We start from the raw sequence: 20,229 nt of genomic DNA, 5'->3' as shown, positions 1-20,229 counted from the left end.
TAACCTAGTGAGTCCCCCAGCAGCTTTGCTGGATTTTTGGGGTTTATTTTTTTCTCCTGCCAAGAGTGAGACTCTTTTACCCTCACTCTTGGGCATGATCTGAGTGTGTTTCTTTGAATCTAGATGTGTTTAATGGGCTATGGGGTCTTTTACTCCATAGGGCTTCATGTGTTTTTGTGATGTGCGTTACACAGCACCCTCAGTGCAGTGACACAGGGGTGTCATAGTGACCCCCCAGTATAGACTCCATACCCTGGGACTGACTACTGTCTCCCAGGGCATGTAAAGGCACCATTGACTTTACCAGTCTTAAATTCTGAACAGAACCAGTACAAACCATCATATTGTGGACGTACTGGCTGGGGCAATTCAATTGCCCCGTGGTCTGTTAGTCGAGGGGGCACGTCTCCGTCCCCCTGATCGAGTTTTGGCTGGTGGCAGTGGATACTACTTTTTATATTCAACTGCAAATATTTTCCTATGGGATTTCCCATTGTTTTAGGCTACTATCTTTATTTAATTATTTACGGTAGCCTCGGACATACCGCCGGTCTATTTAATTAATATTAATTTTCCAGTTGGTATTTTTTGCCAAAACTTGAGTCTAAAATGGCGTTTGTGTTCTCTTCTGTGACTCCAACCCAAGTCGAGCCCTTTGTTCCACTTTTTGGCGGGCTTCTCCACAGAAGCCCTCCAAAGTGGCGCCACTCTGTCTGGGGTACTTAGGAGGGGTGGAGGGGAATTTAGGCACCCTGGACTGAGTTGCCTAGGCAACTCAAGTTGCACTCCATCCTGATTGGCCCAAGTGGTGAGCCCGGCCGGCTCACCACTTCGCTTGTTTGAGTGACAGCTAGGCTGAGTGAAATGGGGGTTTGCTGCATAAAAGCAGGGCTTTGGGGACTGGAACTTCAGAAGTCGCCACAGGACCTAAGAATCCGACGAGGGAGAAGCTGAGCCGACCTGCCATGACACCACCACCGGTGGAGCCCTGCTGGACTGCCTCACCACTTTTCCCAACGACAGAGGAGATCTCCCGCCGGAGAGTCTTCTTCCTTTGACTGGTGGGGATAACCAGTTTCACTGTCTTTTCGCCTTACCGGCGTCTCTCGTGGCCGCCTTGCCTGTGCCAAGCACCCCGGCAACCGAGATACCACGTTTTACCACGACCGCGAATCAAAGGTACCACCTTTAACCGGAAGACTCCGCGGCTGGTTTCTTCCCTGGTAGTGCAACGACCTTCATCTGTCCTCCAAGTCGAGATCTTCTCTTCCCCTGGACGACGACGCAACTTGCACCCACTACCAGGAACAACTGCCACTGTTGGAGGATCCTTCCCACTTAAGGTACCGTGTCCCGCCTGGCTTCCCTTGCTACCGACTGTGCGGGGTAGATTTAGCCCCCGGCTTTCGAACCTGGGTTAGCCTGGGACCCCCTGGCTACACTTTCCTAAGCCTCTCTAAACTCTTTTTGAACCCTCTGCAAGACTTTCTAAGCCTAGCGTAACTGTGTGATCTTGGGCGCATTTGTGCTCTGCTCTCTCTAAGAGTGGGCCCAGCCTTTGGACTTTGGCTCAGTGACTTTTGCTCTTCTGCCTTGCTATCAGTGTTCCTGAATCTTAGAGTGGTGTACCTTGCCATATTCTGTCTTTTTCCCTCCCTTTCTCACAAACTTATCAGAGTGCAATCTAGTTAAGCGCTCCCCTCTGTATGAAAATAAGTGGTGTTTTACTGTGATTTATCCGATAAGGGAAAAGGGGTGTATATATTACAATAGTAACTGTGTTTAGAACATTTTACAATAAGAGTGCTGGAGTGTTTCAAACTGTGTGCTTTTAAATAAATAATTATATACTTTGATACCAAAGCTCTGGCCAGTGTTTGCTTGTATTATTGTATCTGGGTACCTATTGTGTATACTTTGCATACTGCCTAACTCTTCTTGAGGGAAGTCTGACTGCTCAGCCACAGCTACCAGGTAAATCTGGGTGGTGCAGACTGCTACCAAGTGGGTTTACTGCCAACACCTGTAGTCTTAAATATTTTGCCGTGGTCCCTAAGGGAACTGCACAGGTTTCTGCCTATCAGGAAATTAGCCTTAACAGAGAATTCTCCCTAACATGCTCATACGTTTTTGAATCAAATGAGATTCACTTGGGTAATTTAGGTACCCATAAAATAGTGACCTTCATTAATTGTAATTCAAAATTCGTTGTCTATTGCATCATTTGCATTTGCGGGACCCATTACTTTTGTAGTGCAATACGTGCCTTAAAAATCAGGATTAGGGAACACATGAGCACGATTTCCAGTCAAGAGGCTAAATATCCATTGGCAAAGGCATCATCAAATGGATAACACAAAGGATTTGCAGTTGCACCAAGGGGTGGGAAATGTGGACTGATGTTGAGGCAACTAGAGTCTCGACTTATTTATAAATACAGAACAGTATATTCTGGTCTTAACACAGACCATGAGTTTTCAGTGTTTTTGAAAACTACACATACGGCCTCAACCTGGGTGGATCCGGGGGGGCATAAGCACTGTACAACAACACAAGTACAAGAGTGTTGGTCAATGGTGAGGCATCTCCCCTGTTTGTCCTAATGAGAGGAACCAGGCAGGGGTGGCTCCTCTGGCTGCTGGTCTTTGTCTTAGTCATAGGGCCCTTAGCCCAAATCATTCGAGACGAACCTCGGTAATGGGTCTCAGAAAGTTTAGCAAAGAATATAAATTGGCCTTGTTTGCTGATGATATTCTAGTCTGTGACTCATCCCTCACTGTCCATCCCAGCACTCCTGGCCAGGATGGAAGAATACAGCGTGCACTGAGGGTTCTGCATCATTCGCGACAAGACCATTGCACTACTGCTGAAAGACAGGAATGTAATCCAGACTCCAACCCGGCAAATAAGGGCTTAAAAGTAGCGAGCCGTAGTATACGCTACCTAGGGATTACCATATCAAAACAACTGAACAACCTGTATCAGGCAAACTAAAAACCGCTCTGGTCACTTAACTGCAAAAGAGAGAAATGAGCCAAACCAAAACGTTCCTGTGCGGGTAGGTTCACAGCCGTGAAAATGCATGTCCTGACAAGGCTCCTCTTCTTGTTTCAGTCTCTTCCCATCGCTCTGCCGAACTCCTTTCTTTCAGAGGCCAAGGGCACCCTGCTCGCGTTCCTATGGGATTGGAAAAGACCACGGATCGCGTATAGCACACTAATTTTACCTAAGGAGAAGGAAGGCTTGGTATAACCAGACCATTACAAAGCGGCACAGCTCCGAGTGCTCGTGGACCATATTCAGGAATCCAAAAGCAAACAGTGGGTTCACTTGGAGAATGTGTATTTCGCCCCGGTTACCCTGAGAGAGTGGCTTTGGGCCCACCTGAAATCTATCCCAAGCACAACATTGGAGAACCCAGTCCTGGGAGTGTTTATGGTCAATATGGAAAAAGGGAAACCCGAACATGTGTGGAGTCACATGCTGGCCGTCACCCCTCAGTTGTATTTGGGCCCACCCAATCAGAGACCTTATTATAGACACAATACGCTTTCAGCCACAATACGAACAGGGGCTAACTAGAGCAGGCCAGATGTGGAAGGAAGGAGTCTTCATGACCAGAGAGGAACTGGAAGAGGCTCAGCAGGGCCTTAAAATCAGGCCGCTCCCTTAACTGCAACTGAAGGGAGTCCTTACGGGCCCATGATGGAAAGCACAGCTGCAACGCCCCCTCATACCCTTTGAAAATATATTAAACACATATCCAGGAACCAAAGGGCTGATTGCAAGAATGTACCGAGCCCTCATAGAAAGAGGTCACCTGCCAACCCCCCGCACCCAAGCACAATGAGAAAAGACACTGGGATGGGAAATCAATCAGGAAGGGTGGGATGCAACATATCGGGCAGTCTGGAGATAGTCAATAGCGGTCCAATACAAGATGCATAATTGCAGAATATTCAATGGCGCCTCACCCCCCAGCGCCCAGCGAAAATGTACACAGGTAGGTATCAGTCCCTAAAGCTGGCAGCTGTGCACACAGGTCAGCACATATTGGCACCAGTGGTGGGACTGCCCCAGCATGCAAACCTACTGGAAAGAGATCGTGGGCTGGATTCACAAGATAGAGGGCATCAATAGAGAATTTACCCCACTCTTGGTTCTATTTGGTGTTGAATTAGTCTACAAGCAATACCTGGTTCTTCCCCATTTGCGCTGAAACCTGCTTTTAGCAGCACAGGTTTGTGTAACCATAAAATGGAAAGGGACCACCCTGCCTACCAAGAGAGATTGACTATGCAAAGCTAAAGAGATCTACGAGATGAAGAGCCTCACCGCAGCACTTATGGAAACCCACACACAAATTGACAGTACTGGGTACTAAACAACAGTCTCATGAAACTCCTGCCCAGTAGGCCACCACAAGGTAAAGAACAAACGCCCCTCACCAAACGGGGGCGGCCCACATTATACCCTAGCATCACAAGACCCCCGCAAACGCCCGATACATTGAGCCAAGCACGAAACCAAAGAGCGTGTGAGTCAGACACCTGCCCATGACTGGATGTTCCCTCATTGTTAGTGGACCAGCAGCTTCTCACTGCACCTCACCATTTTATGAAAAGTCTCGAGTTGGGAGGGGTGGGGAGAGGACAGGGAGGTGAAAAGGGGGATTTTATTTTGAAATAAAAAAATGTAAAGTGTGCTTGATCTCGTGTTTACCTTGTTCCATAAGAAAGAAACTGTATGTATTTGCTGTGCAACCTTTGATCATAATAAACACAAATTTAAAAATAAAAAACTACATATACAAACACAGACAAATGAGGTGTATCAAGAATGTTAATCTGGCTTCCATATTATTCATCATGCGTTAAATGTTCATGTGTGCCAATGTGGACTTCAACATCCAAATTCTGTTATTTAGGTGTATCAGGACAACCAGTCGTTGGCACTCTGTATCAAGCAACTGCAATCTAACAATGGTTTTACAATGGGTTACCTAACAACTGTTTAAGCTTTATATGTTAAATGTCTACTTCTGTTTTTGTCCCAGCTCCTGTATAGGTTTTTTTTTTTATTTAGTTTTATCAGGTTTTTAGAAACAGGACACACAAAAGGGAAAAAGAGAAGTAAGTATAAACATTTGGTTACAAGACAGAGTTGGGAATTCAGTAGGTTAGATTCAGCATTTAACACTAACTTGATTTACATTCTCAACAGTGATCCGTAATATCATGCAAAATCTGCTTCTGTTCCCTTTCCCTCAATCTCCCCTCCCCCCCACCCTCCCTAGCGTTTGGCTTTTGTTTTACGAGAGTGGTGTGGTCTTGTGTTTATGTGGTCAATTTTCAGATCCTAGGGGACCCCCTTCTTGGGGAACACTTCTTTGTGCTTATTCATCGCATTTTGGGTTACATGTGAGACTGTGGCAAACAATGGGAGGGCATTGCATGAAGAGCCACTTAGCTGGATCAGGTACACTACATGATTCTATGCCCTAATGTGTTTCTCCTGGCATGTATTTGTTTCAAGAAAATCAATCCACAATACATCACATTGAGTGGACTTGCCATGTAGCGACACCGTTATTTTTTCCATGATGCATATGTTGAACACTACATTGACCCATTCTCTCTCGCTCAGTGTTGTTGCAGTTTTCCACTTCATAGCTAGCTGGGCCCAGGCAGCTAGCAATAATTGAGCAGCCAGACCCTGGACTCTTCTCCATTCATCCTCACACTTCTCAAAACCAAACAAGATGAGATAGGGATCTGCCGTTCTTTGGACCCCGTCTAGGTTCCTAATCCACCCGAGGACCTCGTCCCAGTATATCTTGATTCGGGGACATTCCCACCATATGTGCCAATAGTTCGCAACTTCCCCACATTCGCGCCAACATAGGAGGCTGGCTGATTGGTACATTTGGGAGAGTCTGTGTGGATCATGCTGCCACCGATGTAACGATTTGATAGCATGTAATTTATATTGGCATGATATGGATGTTCGGGGTGCCGCTCCTCACATTTTGCCCCATGTTTCTGGGTCAATCTCTTCCCCCAAGTGTCTCTCCCATTTTGTTCTGAGTGGTTCCGTAGTTCCTCTACCTGCCTCTGAGTGTTTTATACATATCCGATATCAACCCCTTCATCTCTGTTCTGGAGATCAGTAGTGTCTCGAAAGGGGTCAGTTCCCTTCTCAATTTGTCTTTCCACTCGGGTTTCATTAAGATGCCCTTAATCTGTAGGAATTTGAATGTGGACAGTATCCCTATCCCTAGGCCCTCCTCTAGCTCTGAGAGTGTGATGAAGGAGTCCTTTTTCAAGAGTTGGCCTACTCTCCCTAGCCCTGCTTCGTACCAAGTTTGAGATCTTTCTACATTGGGGATGTGGACATTAATACCTGGGGACCAAAGGTGGCTCAACGGTGATGGCCATGTGCTAATGTTCCTCATCTCCGTGCCTTCTCTCCATATTTGCCATATGGTTTCCAGTATCGGGTGTGCTTTCTTTCTGATTAGTAGTTTTCTCTTAGGGGCCCGCAGCCACTCGGAGATTGTGGCCGGGGATAGATAATGATTGTCCATTGAGATCCACTGTGGTTCTTTCTGATTACGCAGGTGGGGCATAAGCACCCGTAGTTGGGCCACTTCATAATATTTTTTGAGGTCTGGAAGACCCACCCCGCCCTTGTCCTTAGGCAATGTCAGGGTATCATATGCGATTCTTGTTTTTTTCCCTTGCCAGAGGAATCTTACGATCGCCTTCTTGACCTCTAAGAAGAAGTGTCCTGGTATCTTAATGGGAAGCATTTGGAAGGGGTACAAGAACCACGGCAGGCAGGTCATTTTTATTGCATTGAGGCGTCCTAACCAGGATATTGTCAGTTTGTCCCACCTAGCCAGGTCCGCGTGGAAATTTTGGAGGAGTTTCGGGAAGTTGGCTTCATATAGATCTTCTGTCTGTCTTGTAATTCGTATTCCTAACTATTGCAACATACGGTGCTCAATCGTGAGACCGAGGGAGGAGTATTTGACTTTGTCTCTGCGGACCCTTTTAGGGGGAACAAAATTGACTTGGTTCTGTTGACTTTGAAACCCGATATTCAGCCGTACTCCTCAAGGAGGTGCATGTCTCTGGGGATGGATGTTTCGGGGTTGGCTAGATGGAGGAGTATGTCGGCATACAGTGCCACTTTATACTCAGTCTGACCTCGTTGCATTCCCTCTACCTGGGTATCCTCCCTCATCTTCTGTGCCAGTGGTTCCAATGAGAGGGCGAAGAGGATAGCTGAGAGCGGGCATCCCTGCCTGGTACCCCGTTTTAGTTCAAACCATCTAGAGTATTCTCCATTCACAGATACTGAGGCTTTGGGTGCTGTATAAACTGCCCAAATCCCCCTTCTAAATTTAGGTCCTATCCCAATTTTTCTTAAGACCCCCATCAGGAAGTCCCATTCTACCCTGTCAAGAGCCTTTTCTACATCTATGGAGAGCAGAGCGGGGTCATTGATCATATTTTGGGAGGCGTTGACCAGATGCAGGGTTTTACGCATGGTGTGGGCTCCTTGTTGCCCAAGTATGAAGCCCACCTGGTCGGGATGGATGAGACGAGGCATAAGTGTCGCCAGTCTAGAGGCCAGCACTTATAAGAGTTCACATCAACATTAAGCAGAGATATAGGGCGATAAAATCCACATCTTTTGGGGTCCCTTCCATCTTTAGGAATCACCGTTATGAGAGCCCTTAGGAAGGAATCTGGGGGTCTCCCTGATTCTAGGATCTTGTTAAACAGTTTGACCAGGAATAGAATCCGGCCGTATATCAGTCTTCCCCTGGGGATTTGCCTAGGGTCAACCTTTTTATTGCATTCTGTATCTCTTCCTTTGTTATGGGAGATTCTAAATGAGCTGATTCAATATCTGTTACTTTGGGTATGCCGATGGCGGCGAGATAAGTCTCTATGCCAGTCGGGTCAGGGTCTGTCTATGGGGTATACAGTATTTCGTCCGCAAAGGCTTCAGGGATGCCAGGTCTGCTTGTTACCGCGCTGGGCCTTTCATCAGTTATCTCCTGCACCCTACGTTCCGCCTGTTGTTCCATTAGCCTAGCGGCCAGCGGTGCATCCACTTTGTCTCCTTTTTCCATTACATTTTTGTTTCAGCAGGCGGAGTTTGCGTACCATCTGCTCATGCTCTAGGAGGCGAAGTTCCTCCCTTTTCTTTTTTGCTTCAATAATTTTGATGGGATCGTGATTTGATGGGATCGTGAGCGTAATTTTGATCAGGGTCTTTCCATAAGGCCTCATTACATCTCCATTTACCACACCTGACTGTTAAGTGCTCCCACTGGGTGTCGGCGATCACCATATCGTGGTCCGACCATGTGATTGGGGTGATCTCTGTGTGTGTCGTTGTGCTATATAGGTCTCTTGAGAAGTATATGTAGTTAATATGTGTGAAGGTGTTGTGTGGAGCTGAGAAAAAAGTGTAGCCTCGCTCATTTGGGTGCATTCGTCTCCACACATCATTCATCCCATATACATCCATCATGTCTGTAAACTCAGTATGTTCTCCTTTAGTTCTATCACTCGTTACTGGGTTACCTGTCTTGCGATCCATGGTAGGATCAGCCCATAAATTAAAGTCGCCACCTAGAATGATGTGGCCTACAGCCTCAAGCATTATTTTGGGGATTGTTTTAGACAGGAATCTAACATGGTTTACGTTAGGAAGGTAAATCGTGGCAATTGTCACTTGCACATTTCCGATGGAACCTGTTACCAATAAGGCACGGCCTTCTGTGTCTGACCAAGTTTTGGTGGCCTTAAAGTCAGTCCCTTTCCTGATAAGGATTCCCACCCCTCCTTTTCTCAGTGGTCCAGAGCCCCAGAATTCTATTCCATTTCGTTTCACAAGAACTGCCCTCTTATCTCCCTTCATGTATTTGGTCTCTTGCAAGAGGAGGATATACATTTTCTCTCTAAGAAACTCTCTGGATTCAAGGGATCTCTTGGTCGGTGAGTTTAGACCTTTGACATTAAGCATTCCCACCCTTAGGGGAGCCCCTTCTGCCTGATTCAGCGGTCGTCATAATAGTGCAATCTCAAAGTATACAAAGTATTTGACCGCAACCATCAGTATACCATCTGTTCAACTGACCACATTTTATTTCTCTCTTTTTCAATCTCTGTAAATGTCACCTTTGCCCCTCCCTTAGCCTTGCCCTGTGCCCCCAGCTCCCTCCCACCTTCCCTCTCCCCATTCGGTGGCGTCCGATCAAGCCCATCCGAAAACACTGGCCCGGCATCGAACTACCAGCGGAGACCGTTAACTCACAGTCCCTCGCAGAAATGAAATCAAAGTAGAAATAAGCCCCCACTGCCTTCCCCTTGCTCATAATACATGAATGAAAATCGAACTTCATTCTGAATGTTAATCTAATAACCAGTATTCAAACCTTGTGCTAATTGCAACATGTTTATCTTATGTGTACCAAGTCTACTGGGGCCCAGTTGCCCCCTTCTGGGGAGATGATGCCCCTGCGGTATTTCCTCAAACCTTTCACCTGCCTTCTGCTTGGGCCTTGTATGCGCCATTCTCTTCCATCCTTTGTTGGGTCTACTCGATCCTCCTTTTGTCCGTGTGGGTCGACCAGCTACGATATGCACGCTTTAATCTCTTTCTCAGATCTCAAGATGATCTTTGTGCCTTTGTGTTCAAAGGAGAGGGAGAAGGGGTATCCCCATCTATAACAAATGTTTAGTTCCTTCAGCCATCTCGTCAGGGGTCCACACATTCTCCTGAGAGCTAGCGTCAAGGAGGACAGGTCTTGATATATCGTTAGTTGTGCCCCTCCGAGGGTAATCGCACCTCCGCTCCTGGCCTTCTCCAACACCCCGGTCTTATCTTGGTAACGATGGAACCTATCGAGGACTGACCTTGGGCCTCCTGGGGGGCCACCGGCTCTGTGAATGCGTTTCGTTTTGGGTTCGCCGATGGCCAAATCAGCGACTAGCAGCTTGATGATGTCGTTGAACGTTTTCTTGAGGTCCCCTTCCGTTTCACCCTCTTGTTCTGGAATTCCAAAAAAGCACAAATTGTTCCGCCTAGTCCATTTTAAGTTTGAAGTCTTCTTCCCTCTGCTCCAGGTCAGATATTCTGTGTTCCAGCTGTGTCTCTAGAGTGTCTATCGAAGGTTAATTGTTCTCAACTCCTTCTAACCTTCAATGTATCCAGGCGTTGCGTGATCTTGTCAATTTTTCCGCCTATGTTCTTTATCTCGGTTAGTAGGGCGGCGATGTCCCCTTTCGTGGCAGCAGTTTCGACATTTGCGATTGCTGTGGCTGCTATTCTGGAGTCGGTGGTGCATTGAGATGATGGGGCGTAAGAACAGATGGCCAGTCTTTGTTGTGCGTTCATATATCTCAGATGTCACTCTTTGGTGCCTCGTGGGGGGTTTGAGTGTTGCAGGGTTGAAGGCTGGTTGCCAGATTCATTCAGTGGGGTTAGCCTTTTGCTCACAGTGATCTCCGACTTCGGTCTCTCTTTACAGTCCCCCTGTGCCTTTCCACTAGTGACCTTGTCGTGAGATTTGTGCTTGGTAAGTGCGTGGAGTAGAAGTGAAGTGGTCGGTGGTTCCGTGGTATTGGATGTAACGTCTGGTCTCTGCACACTTTTCACCTGTTTTCTTGGACCTCTGTCGCTTCCTCTTTTCTATGCTCAGGCACATTAGTCAGTTCAATGTCTCATGTATGTGATCTCAGTTACGGATGCCCCCAGTATGATTCCAGGAGATAAGTGCGTGGATTTAGTGTCTCAGGCCAAGGGTGTTGATTTCACTGTTCCAAGATTTGTGACGTTGTCTCCCTTGTCCAAGCTCTTTATGTAGCAGCTGCAATTAGGTTCCCCGTGTATACCGTGTGTGTGAAGGGTAGAGCCGTGCCTAGGCACCTTTTGTGGGAGAGACTTTGGGGCGCCCATTCCAGGACGCTGTAATGTCGCAGTCTCCCTATTTTGTGCAGTGGTTGAGCGGGGATGAGCTCCTTCCTACTCTGCCTCCCCCATGCCTCCCCCACGCCCTCCTGGCTTAGTTGTGTCCTGTATTTTCAGGTGAGACCAATGCGCTTTTGGATCCCATGGGGGTCCGTCGGTTGCTAATGTTCTCTGACGAGCATCCGTGCGCCCGCTGGTGGCCAACCCCCCCTGTAAGGTTGACGGCATCGACTTCCACATCCCCGCCGGACGGCGAGGGGAATAAGCTAGACGCCATGGGACGTCGGGTCATCTCGTCGACTACCATCAAGGCGGCCAACGCTCTCGCTATCGTGGCCCGCTATGATAGGGAGCTGTGGTTTAAAATCGCTCCCCTCCTGGACTTCCTTCCAGACGATAGGAGGGCGCAAGCCCTTGAAATCCTGCAAGAGGACGAGGTGGCTTCAGACCACGCCATCACGGTAGCCACGGACATCGCCGACACCGGATTTCGCCAGATGGGCAACAGCGTTTGCCTTCGCTGGTGCGGTTGGCTCAGGGCCACCGACTTCCATCAGGACATACAGACCAGGGTACTGGACATGCCCTTCGACGGGAACAACCTGTTCGGCAAGGCAGTAGACGAGTCACTGCAGGCCATCAAGGCAGACACCGAGACGGCCCGTGCCTTGGGCACGCTCCATCAGCGACGGCCGTCCTTTCTGACCTCCGGAGGCAAGTCTCAAGGTGCCGTCAAAGGATTCTGCGGCAGCTCTTTGTCATACCGTCAAGTGGCCCGCTCTTTGTTGCAGGAAGCCTACAGAGGCCGCAACAAGGCCGGTGGACATCGTCGTCATCGCCAAGGGGCCCAAGGTGGCAAGGCCTCGGCGAAGCCGGACTGAACCGCCCGTGACGTCTGGGCCCCCGCCCAAGCACCCTGGTGGAAGGACGGCTGGCGAACTTCGGCGTGTGGAAATCCATCTCTACCAACCATTGGGTGCTGGATGCCCTGGCCTTCGGGCACACTCTGGAGTTCCAAAGGAAGTGCCCCCACTTTCCACCGGTGGCCAGGAGAAAAAAACACATTCCACAGCTACTTCTGGAGGTACAAGCAATGCTAGCAAAGGGCGCGATAGAGCTCGTCCCGAAGAGACTCCGGGGCTCCGGAGTATACGCGCGGTACTTCCTCGTCTGAAAGAAGACCGGCGGCTGGTGCCCTATCTTAGTCCTCTGCCGCCGCAACAAATAAATAAAATCCCAAAAATTCCAGATGGTCACCCTTCAGCACGTGCTGGGAGCTGGAAGAAGGGGACTTCTTGTCGTCGCTGGACCTGGAGGATGCCTACTTCCACACCCCCATACACAAAGGACATTGAAGGTTTCTACACTTCATGGTCCAAGGGCGGCACTATCAGTTCAATGCACTGCCCTTCGGTTTGAAGTCGGCACCAAGGGTCTTCACCAAGTGCCTGGCACCGGTGGTGGCACGGCTGCGCCTGCAGGGGACCCATGTCTACCCCTACCTGGATGATTGGCTCACCCGAGCGAAGTCAAGAGAACTCGCTGTCGACCACACAGCGAGGACCGTCCGCCTGCTCACGGAACTGGGGTTCTCGATAAACTTTGCGAAGTCCTGCTTGGTGCCATCGCAGGACGCCCTGTTCCTGGGAACCAGACTCAACACGGTGGAGCGGCTGGCTTCTATGTCGGAAGAGAGGATAAAAGCCATCCTGGGCAAGTTACAACGGCTGTTGACCATGGAAGTTGCCAGGGTGAGGTCCATCAAGTCCCTGCTCGGCATGTTGTCATCGTGCATCTACCTCGTGCAACTGTGCAGGTTGCGGATGCGGCCGCTGCAGGAGTTCCTCAACGCCTGTTGGATACAAGTGGCGGAAAGCTTCAAAGACAAGTTCCCCCTCAACGAGACTTTCCATCAAGCGATCCGGTGGTGGGGCACCCATGCGCATCTCGTGGCGGGCATGGACTTCCAGACCCCAGCGTTTCAGGAAACTATGACGATGGATGCTTCCCTGTAGGGGAATGGGGCACGCATCTCCACGCAAGAGGCCTTTGGCTCCCGGAGGAGAGGTCGCTGCACATCAACTTTCTTCAGCTCCGGGCTGTGTTCTGGTCCCTCAGGTCCTTTCTTCCGTCCCTCAAGGGCAAAGTGTTACGGCTCTTCACTGACAACACCACCACAATGTTCTACATCCGGAAGCAGGGGTGCACCAGATCCCCAGCGCTATCCAAGGAAGCGCATTGTCTGTGGCACTGGGCCGCCGCCCAGGGGATGTTCTTGGTACCTTTTCACCTGGCAGGAGGGAAGAACACCGCCGCCGACTCACACAGCAGGGAGCTGAGCTCCTGCCATGAGTGAGAGCTTCGGCAAGATCAAGCGAGATCTCCTATTCTGACGATGGGGCAATCCCCAGATCGACCTGTTCGTGACGGCGACGAACACCAAGTGCCGGAGATTCGCCAGCAGGTTTCCCCAGCTGGGGAGCATGGGGGATGCATTCTGCTTCCCCTGGGATAGCCTGTTCCTCTTTGCGTTCCCACCGTTGCTTCTGCGACTCATCAGTCAACTCAGACGGTCCCGGTGCAGGATGATCCTCGTCGCACCGGCGTGGCCGAGGCAGATATGGTTCCCTGACCTTCTGAACATGTCAGCATCCCCTTCAGTCAAGCTAGCGACAGACGCGGATCCTCTCACCAGGCAAGGAGGCGCCATCCTGCATCACGACCCAGGATCGCTGAACCTGCAGGCCTGGCTCCTGCAACACTAGAGTTCAGAGGCTACGATATCCCGGCGGACTGCAAGGAGGTACTTGCCAAGGCCAGGGCTTCCTCAACTCTTAAGTGCTATGGTCATAAATGAAGAGGTTCTCTGTTTGGTGCCGTGCACAGAAGATCAACCCTCTACGGATTACGGCCCCTAAAGTGCTGCCGTACTTGCTGTCGCTGGCCAAGGTGGGGCTGACGCATGCTTCCATCAAAATTCATCTGGCGGCTATCTCCCGCTACACCAGAACTCCGGGGCGTTCGTCGCTGTGGTCTCACCGCCTGATGAAGGAGTTCATGAAAGGACTGTTCTGCTAGTTTACACCGGTGAAGGCTCCGGCCCCGGTGTGGGAGCTCAATGTGGTGCTGACCAGGCTCATGGGCCCTCCATTCGAGCCTTTGCATTCGGCGCCGCTGAAATTCCTATCGTGGAAGACGGCGTTTCTTGTGGCCATCACCTCTGCACGACGAGTGGGAGAGATCCAGGCCCTCTCCTGTAAGCCTACGTATCTGACATTCCACGGGACGAAGCTAGTGCTGAGGACGCACACCTCCTTCATGCCCAAGGTGCCGTCGGACTTCCATCTCAACGAGCCCTTGGTGTTACCTGTTTTCTTCCTGTCACATTTGTCACCGGCTGAGAGGACTTTGCACTCGCTGGATGTGGCTAGAGCGCTGAAGTTCTACGTGGACCGCACAAAGAGTTTTCGGAGGACACCATAGCTCTTTGTGAACTTTGGCACTGTGAACCAGGGGAAGGCCCTCCAAAGGCTTCCATTTCCAGATGGTTCTCCGGTTGCATAATGCACTGTCACCGGTTGGCAAACCGACCATTGCTCGGCCGTCCAAGAGTCCATTCAACCAGAGCGATCGCTGCTACTATGGCGTTCCTGTCTGGTGTGCCCCTGCTGGACATCTGCAGGGCTGCTACATGGAGGTCAACGCACACCTTCACGAAATTCTATTGCGTCGGCCGGGATTCCAGGGAGGAGTCCAGAGTCGGCCAAGCAGTGCTACGCAACCTTTTCGCTTGAAGGTGAGCTTGGTGAGGAGGTAAGAGATGCTTAATGTTGAGTTGTTGAAATGCTTAATATTGAGCCTTGCCACCTCCCGTGGTTGTGCATGTGTGTACTGCTATGTATTCTTGTATTCATGAGCATGTGAATCCATGCCAGACCCCATGCTGGAGAAGGAACAAGTTACTTACCTGTAACTGTTGTTCTCCAGCATAGGTCTGGCATGGATTCACATGCGAACCCCCCCTCCAAGCCCTCTGCGGCTCTTCTCTTGGTTCTACTGCCACCTTACGTGCTACCAAATCTAAAGATGGCTGCCAGCGGACGGGCTTAGGTAGAGGGCAGTCATTGGCTAGGGGCAGTATGACCCAGAGACCAGTGATTGGTTAGTAGTAGAAAGACCGTTCAGAAACTAAACTGAAAATGATTTTTTCTTTACCTAGGATTCCCAGCCTGACGACGGGGAATATTCATGAGCATGTGAATCCATGCCAGACCCATGCTGGAGAACAACAGTTACAGGTAAGTAACTTGATCCTTTCATTTAATTCCTGTTTCAAGTTGATCCAATTTAAGGTGCTCCATAGATTTCACTACACCCTGATCAGGTTACATCGTATGTCGAAGGATCACCACCCCCCGCACCGCCAACCCCACATGTCCAAGATGCGGTTCTGATGATGCAGGATATATTCACATAATTTGGTCCTGTTCACACGCCTCTGCCTGTTTTGAGATGAGGTATGCACTACAATGTCTGCAATGTTAGATTACACTATTACTCCATCTCAACAGGCATGTCTGTTTCATGAATTTCCCCGACTTGGGCGAGACTCCAGGAAATTGGCAGGGCTGTATACGATACTAGCAACCCTTTGCATCCTATTTCTCTGGCATTGCCCCAAGACCCCCACACACACCTAGTGGCTTCGGGCTGTAACCTGGGCCTCGTATACAGAAGAGTGCTGGACTGCCCAACAACCAATAGTGTCTCGACCCAGGAACATCTGGACCCCATTCCTCTCCTCCATCTCCTCACTATCTGCTGATACTGATGATGATTCTAGTGACTTGTCCTCCTCAGCTCCTGTAGCCGTTTAATTTGCCTACCTTAACTGCCATTATTTCAGGTGTTCTTTGAATAAGATGCCACCAACTGGCCCATCTGGCCTTGTATGACTTTTTACCGATCTGTATACACCCGCCATATGTTTTGCCAAAGATGTGTATACTGCATGTTTTCTTGTTGTAATGTCGAGCACAATAAAAAAGTTTTAAAAAATGTCTACTTTTGTTTTGACTATTTCTTCTATGCAAACTATAGAGTGTTTATATTTAGGACATCTATGCATCTAAGTGTATTGCATCCCACATGGGTGGGATGCAATACACTTAGATACAAATTGTTAACATTTTAATCGTGGACTTATTATCCTACTTACATACATTCCCTTAACACATGCCAGGGGAACATCAGAGCCAAGGTTTGACATGTTTAGCCCTAATAATGGATAATTTACATAGAGTAAACATATGCATAAGGTTATTGGTCTGATACATGACCCTTTCCCTATGCAAGATCACAGACTCATGCAGTACAAATGATTAATTATTTTTAGCATAGCAGTAGCATAGTATTGATAGGCATGGTAATATTTCAAGGGCCGTTCTTTTCAATGCGAACACCTCCTTCGGTTCTCAGTATTCCGTAATCTGCAGTTTCGGAATAAGCCCAAACCAAAATGTCGGCTGCAGCTTGACTCGCCAGCCCGGGCCGCAATCACTTGCGGGTTCCTCAGAGGAGTTTTAAATGAACAGCTTTACAGGGCGGTCACCCAGGACAGTTCAAACACGGCGAGCAGCTATGGATGACAGGTAAGCGCAACGCTTTATGGGTTTAGACCAGACCCGTTGTTTTACATTACTGCTTTCGCTATAGCAGTCTAGGACACTTTCTAATATATAATTTTACTCCACCCTCATCCCGTTCCCTACCACTGGGATTTGTTCATGTTTTGGATCAAGTTGATCAGTGAACTTGCTGGTTAGAAGATATATGCCAGATAGGTAGGTCCAAGTGACAGGTTGTGCCAATAGTTAACCCTCAAATAACCAGTGAGTCGCATTGAATGTAGTTTATTGTTCTTGTTGTTTAATTTCTATATATTGTATTACCTTTTGACCGAAGGGGTCTTATAGAATACAGATCAGGTAGGTGGCCATGAACAATGATCATGCCGCGTCTGCCTAAGCCACACTCATAAAAGTCCACTTCACTTTTTTAAAAAGTACCCCTTTCCAATCAATCACCCAAATTATCATAGGTTTTCACTGTGCATTGCATGAATAAATATGCTGTAAGATGTACTTGGCTCTGGTGTCACCTCCATGGTGTTTGTTAACATGGTAAAAGTCCTTGCTAATTGGCTTTTGAGTTCACAAGTAAATTAATTTTAATCAGCCCCTTTAGTGGAGGGTCACCCACAATATTAGTTGCTTTTAGTAAAACAGACCTTAATGTTTTATTGGAATTTGATCACAGCCTATTTGTATTCTTATGTGCCATTTGTTCTCTTTTTTCACATTATGGAATGGTGGTGATTTTGTCTATCTTGTTGGCCTCAACTTATGATTGGTAAAATGTTTCCATTGTGTTTTAATAATACTTCCATTTGATAATTGTTCCTACAATTATTTGCCCCGATTTTTGCTTTTGGTGCACTTAACTATATTCATTGTGCATATTAACCTGTTTGTGATAATGTATATATTTTTAACAGCCCAGAAGAAGACTATGGGCCTCATTATGAGTTTGCCGGTCTGGAAACAACGGTGGCAGTAAACTCGCCGCCACCGTTGTTTCCGGACCGGCAAACTACCAGTTCTGCAGGCGGGTGGTTTCACATCCACCAGGTCTCACCGGGCGGGAGTAACGCCACCTACCTGCAGACGGAAATGGAAAGACCGGCACCGTTAATTACAGTGCTAGTGTTTCCATGGTCCCCATCCCGGACTCCATGGGAATGGGGAGTAATGTTATTCCGCCTCTGGAATTACCGGACCACCGGGGCTGTAATGCCCCGGTAAATCCGGCAAGTCCGGAGGCGGTAATTCATTCTGGGTCCGGCGGCAGCCTGCCGGTTTTTCCGGCACGGCTACCCCTGGACTAGTAATGAAGCCCTACTTGTTCGAAACACGGGTTGGATATCTTGGCTATCTTCCAATGCATTAAATACTTAAGGAACATTTATTTATGCATAGTTTGGTTGTGAAAAAGTTTTGCACTCAATTTACTTGTTGGTTACCCTGGGCATAGGTTCCAAACCTTCCCCACCACCCGCAGCATCTCCACCAGAGTTACTACCTTGTGTCAACCTTTACCTAGAGGTTTATTAGTTCCACCTAATATATAACATTGACACGCGCTCAGTGGTTCCAGTTTTATGCAACACAAGTATTCTATTTTGAATGTGTGGCGCAGATTGAGGCGTGTTTGTTGCCACCCCCAATGACTGACGATTGTTCTCCTAAAACACCTAAAATAGGGAGACATCCTCAATCCAGGAGAGACAGAGAATAGGGGTGTGGGGAAACACTTTAAACCCAGAGAGATTGAAAAGAAGGGTCTGGGGAAACTTTAAAATCATGTGGGATGGAGACAAAGGCTGCAGTAACCCCAAAATGTGCAGACTGAGAGGCCCAAACTGGCACTTCTCTTACAACTGGGTGGAAGGGGTGTGGACTCAAAACAGACCCCCTTAGGGGGAGAGAGGGGTGGGAGAGAGTGGGCAAGACGTCCTAACCCAGGAAGATGTTAGCCCCTGGTGAGAAGAAACCAGAGATTTGGGGTTCTCTATTATTTTGACCCTTGCATGTAAGTGTATCCCAAATGAAAACTGCAGTTTCTTACAGTCTGTCTTGTTGATTCTTGTTCCCTCGTAACAGGACCCATGAAGTTAGTGAGCACGAATTCCAAAATTTAAATATTGCTCTATCAAACTTGGATTAACATTTATTGGTCCAGCTCTGTTTTATTCATTACATCCTTGTTCTTTGAGGTTACTCAACATTAAGGTGATTTTCCTGGTCACCAGAAACCTCCCTAATGGGTTTTATCTCTGTGGAGAAGGTGACTTGAGGGTGAGGCTGAACTTACTTCCCAAGGTTGTGTTGGATGTTAATTTTCCTTTTTCTACCCTCTGGAAATGTTTTACAATCTGAACTCTGAGAACTCTCAACTGCTGTGTCTCTTGGGCGACATTATCAGTAAATATGACCAGCTCTTTGTTAGTTACACTGGGGCCAATGCAGGCAGGATTGTTACTAAACCTGCCCTGTCCAGGTGGATCATCCTCTGCATTTTGGGGTTCTATTAACTAGCTGTAAAGGAAGTGTCTGATGGACTTGGTTCGTTGCACCAGAGGCCTTCTGACTACCTCTGCCCTCTAGAGGGTAATCCCTATTTTGTACATTTGTCAAGCAGCTACGTGTTCGCTAAGCATTACTGCTACAGAATTGCCTGGTGGAATTGGTGGTCTCTCCTCACGGTTCTGTACTGCTGCCGTAGTCCATCTAAGATGTGATAGGAAGGCATCCATTAGGGGAATACATTATTTCCCTCGTGGTAATGGCTTAGTCCTTCTTTCCACAGATTCATCAACACCCTACCAGTTGTCCTCTCATGGCAGATAGCTCATTTACTGTTGTTCTCTGGCCCCTCAGCTGCTGAGTGATTAGGAAGAAGGCTGAACTCTGGCGATGGGGTGCTGCTGTCTCCCTATATTCTGCTCCTTATATCACGTCTAGCATCATGGGCATCCATCGGCACTGAGTGGAATCAACCTGCAGTCACTTTGTTCCCCCTGGTATTTATAAAACATTCTGTAGACAGCTGGTGCTGCAGTTAATTGGAACGAACATTGCCAAAAGGTAAGTAATTAGTTCTTCAGTGGAAGTATAATTTCAGAATGACTTTATAAAAACGACTTTGGCCAGGCAGTGTGGATTTATATCAATTAGGTGTGTGTATTTTCATATTGGGTCTGTGTGCCAAAGCGAGACATTGTAAAGGACAGACTAGATTTTTCATCGTCTTTGTTGATGAGATGGAAAAACTGAAGGATCCTATGAGCTTTGTACTATTTTTCTCAGATTAAACTTGTAGTCCAAACCTGTTCCTTGAGATATTACATTTCATTAGGGATTAAGATTCTTAGGCACAAAAACATGCAAAACAAGACATTTACAAAATCCAGCAGTGAACCCATATATGATTCTATCAGTGACAAGTAATAATGTAGTTGCTCATTGTTCATTTTAGGTGACATGCCGGGCTATTGGAATTGGAGCGTACCTGGTAAGACTTGGTCAACGTGTGATACAGGTAGAGAATTCTCACATAATTCTTACCGGAGCCAGTGCTCTGAATAAGGTAATTATTCAATACTTCTTCCTTTTCTAT

At 48.0% G+C, this 20,229-nt stretch overlaps 1 protein-coding gene across 1 annotated transcript in view; it reads left to right on the top strand.

Moving 5' to 3' along the window:
* ACACB (acetyl-CoA carboxylase beta) overlaps nucleotides 1-20,229 on the top strand; it is a 3,851,763-nt gene that overhangs the window by 3,101,300 nt on the left and 730,234 nt on the right. Inside the window, exon 43 of the mRNA XM_069619430.1 lies at nucleotides 20,089-20,199. Coding sequence (XP_069475531.1) covers nucleotides 20,089-20,199 — 111 coding nt within the window. The remainder of the gene's footprint in view (nucleotides 1-20,088; nucleotides 20,200-20,229) is intronic.

Source organism: Ambystoma mexicanum, chromosome 10, assembly GCF_040938575.1.
Source record: "Ambystoma mexicanum isolate Mex_15411 chromosome 10, UKY_AmexF1_1, whole genome shotgun sequence".
Taxonomy (NCBI): Eukaryota; Metazoa; Chordata; class Amphibia; order Caudata; family Ambystomatidae; genus Ambystoma; species Ambystoma mexicanum.
Note: the sequence above shows the minus strand (reverse complement) of the source record. Positions and strands in the feature narration are given on the sequence as shown.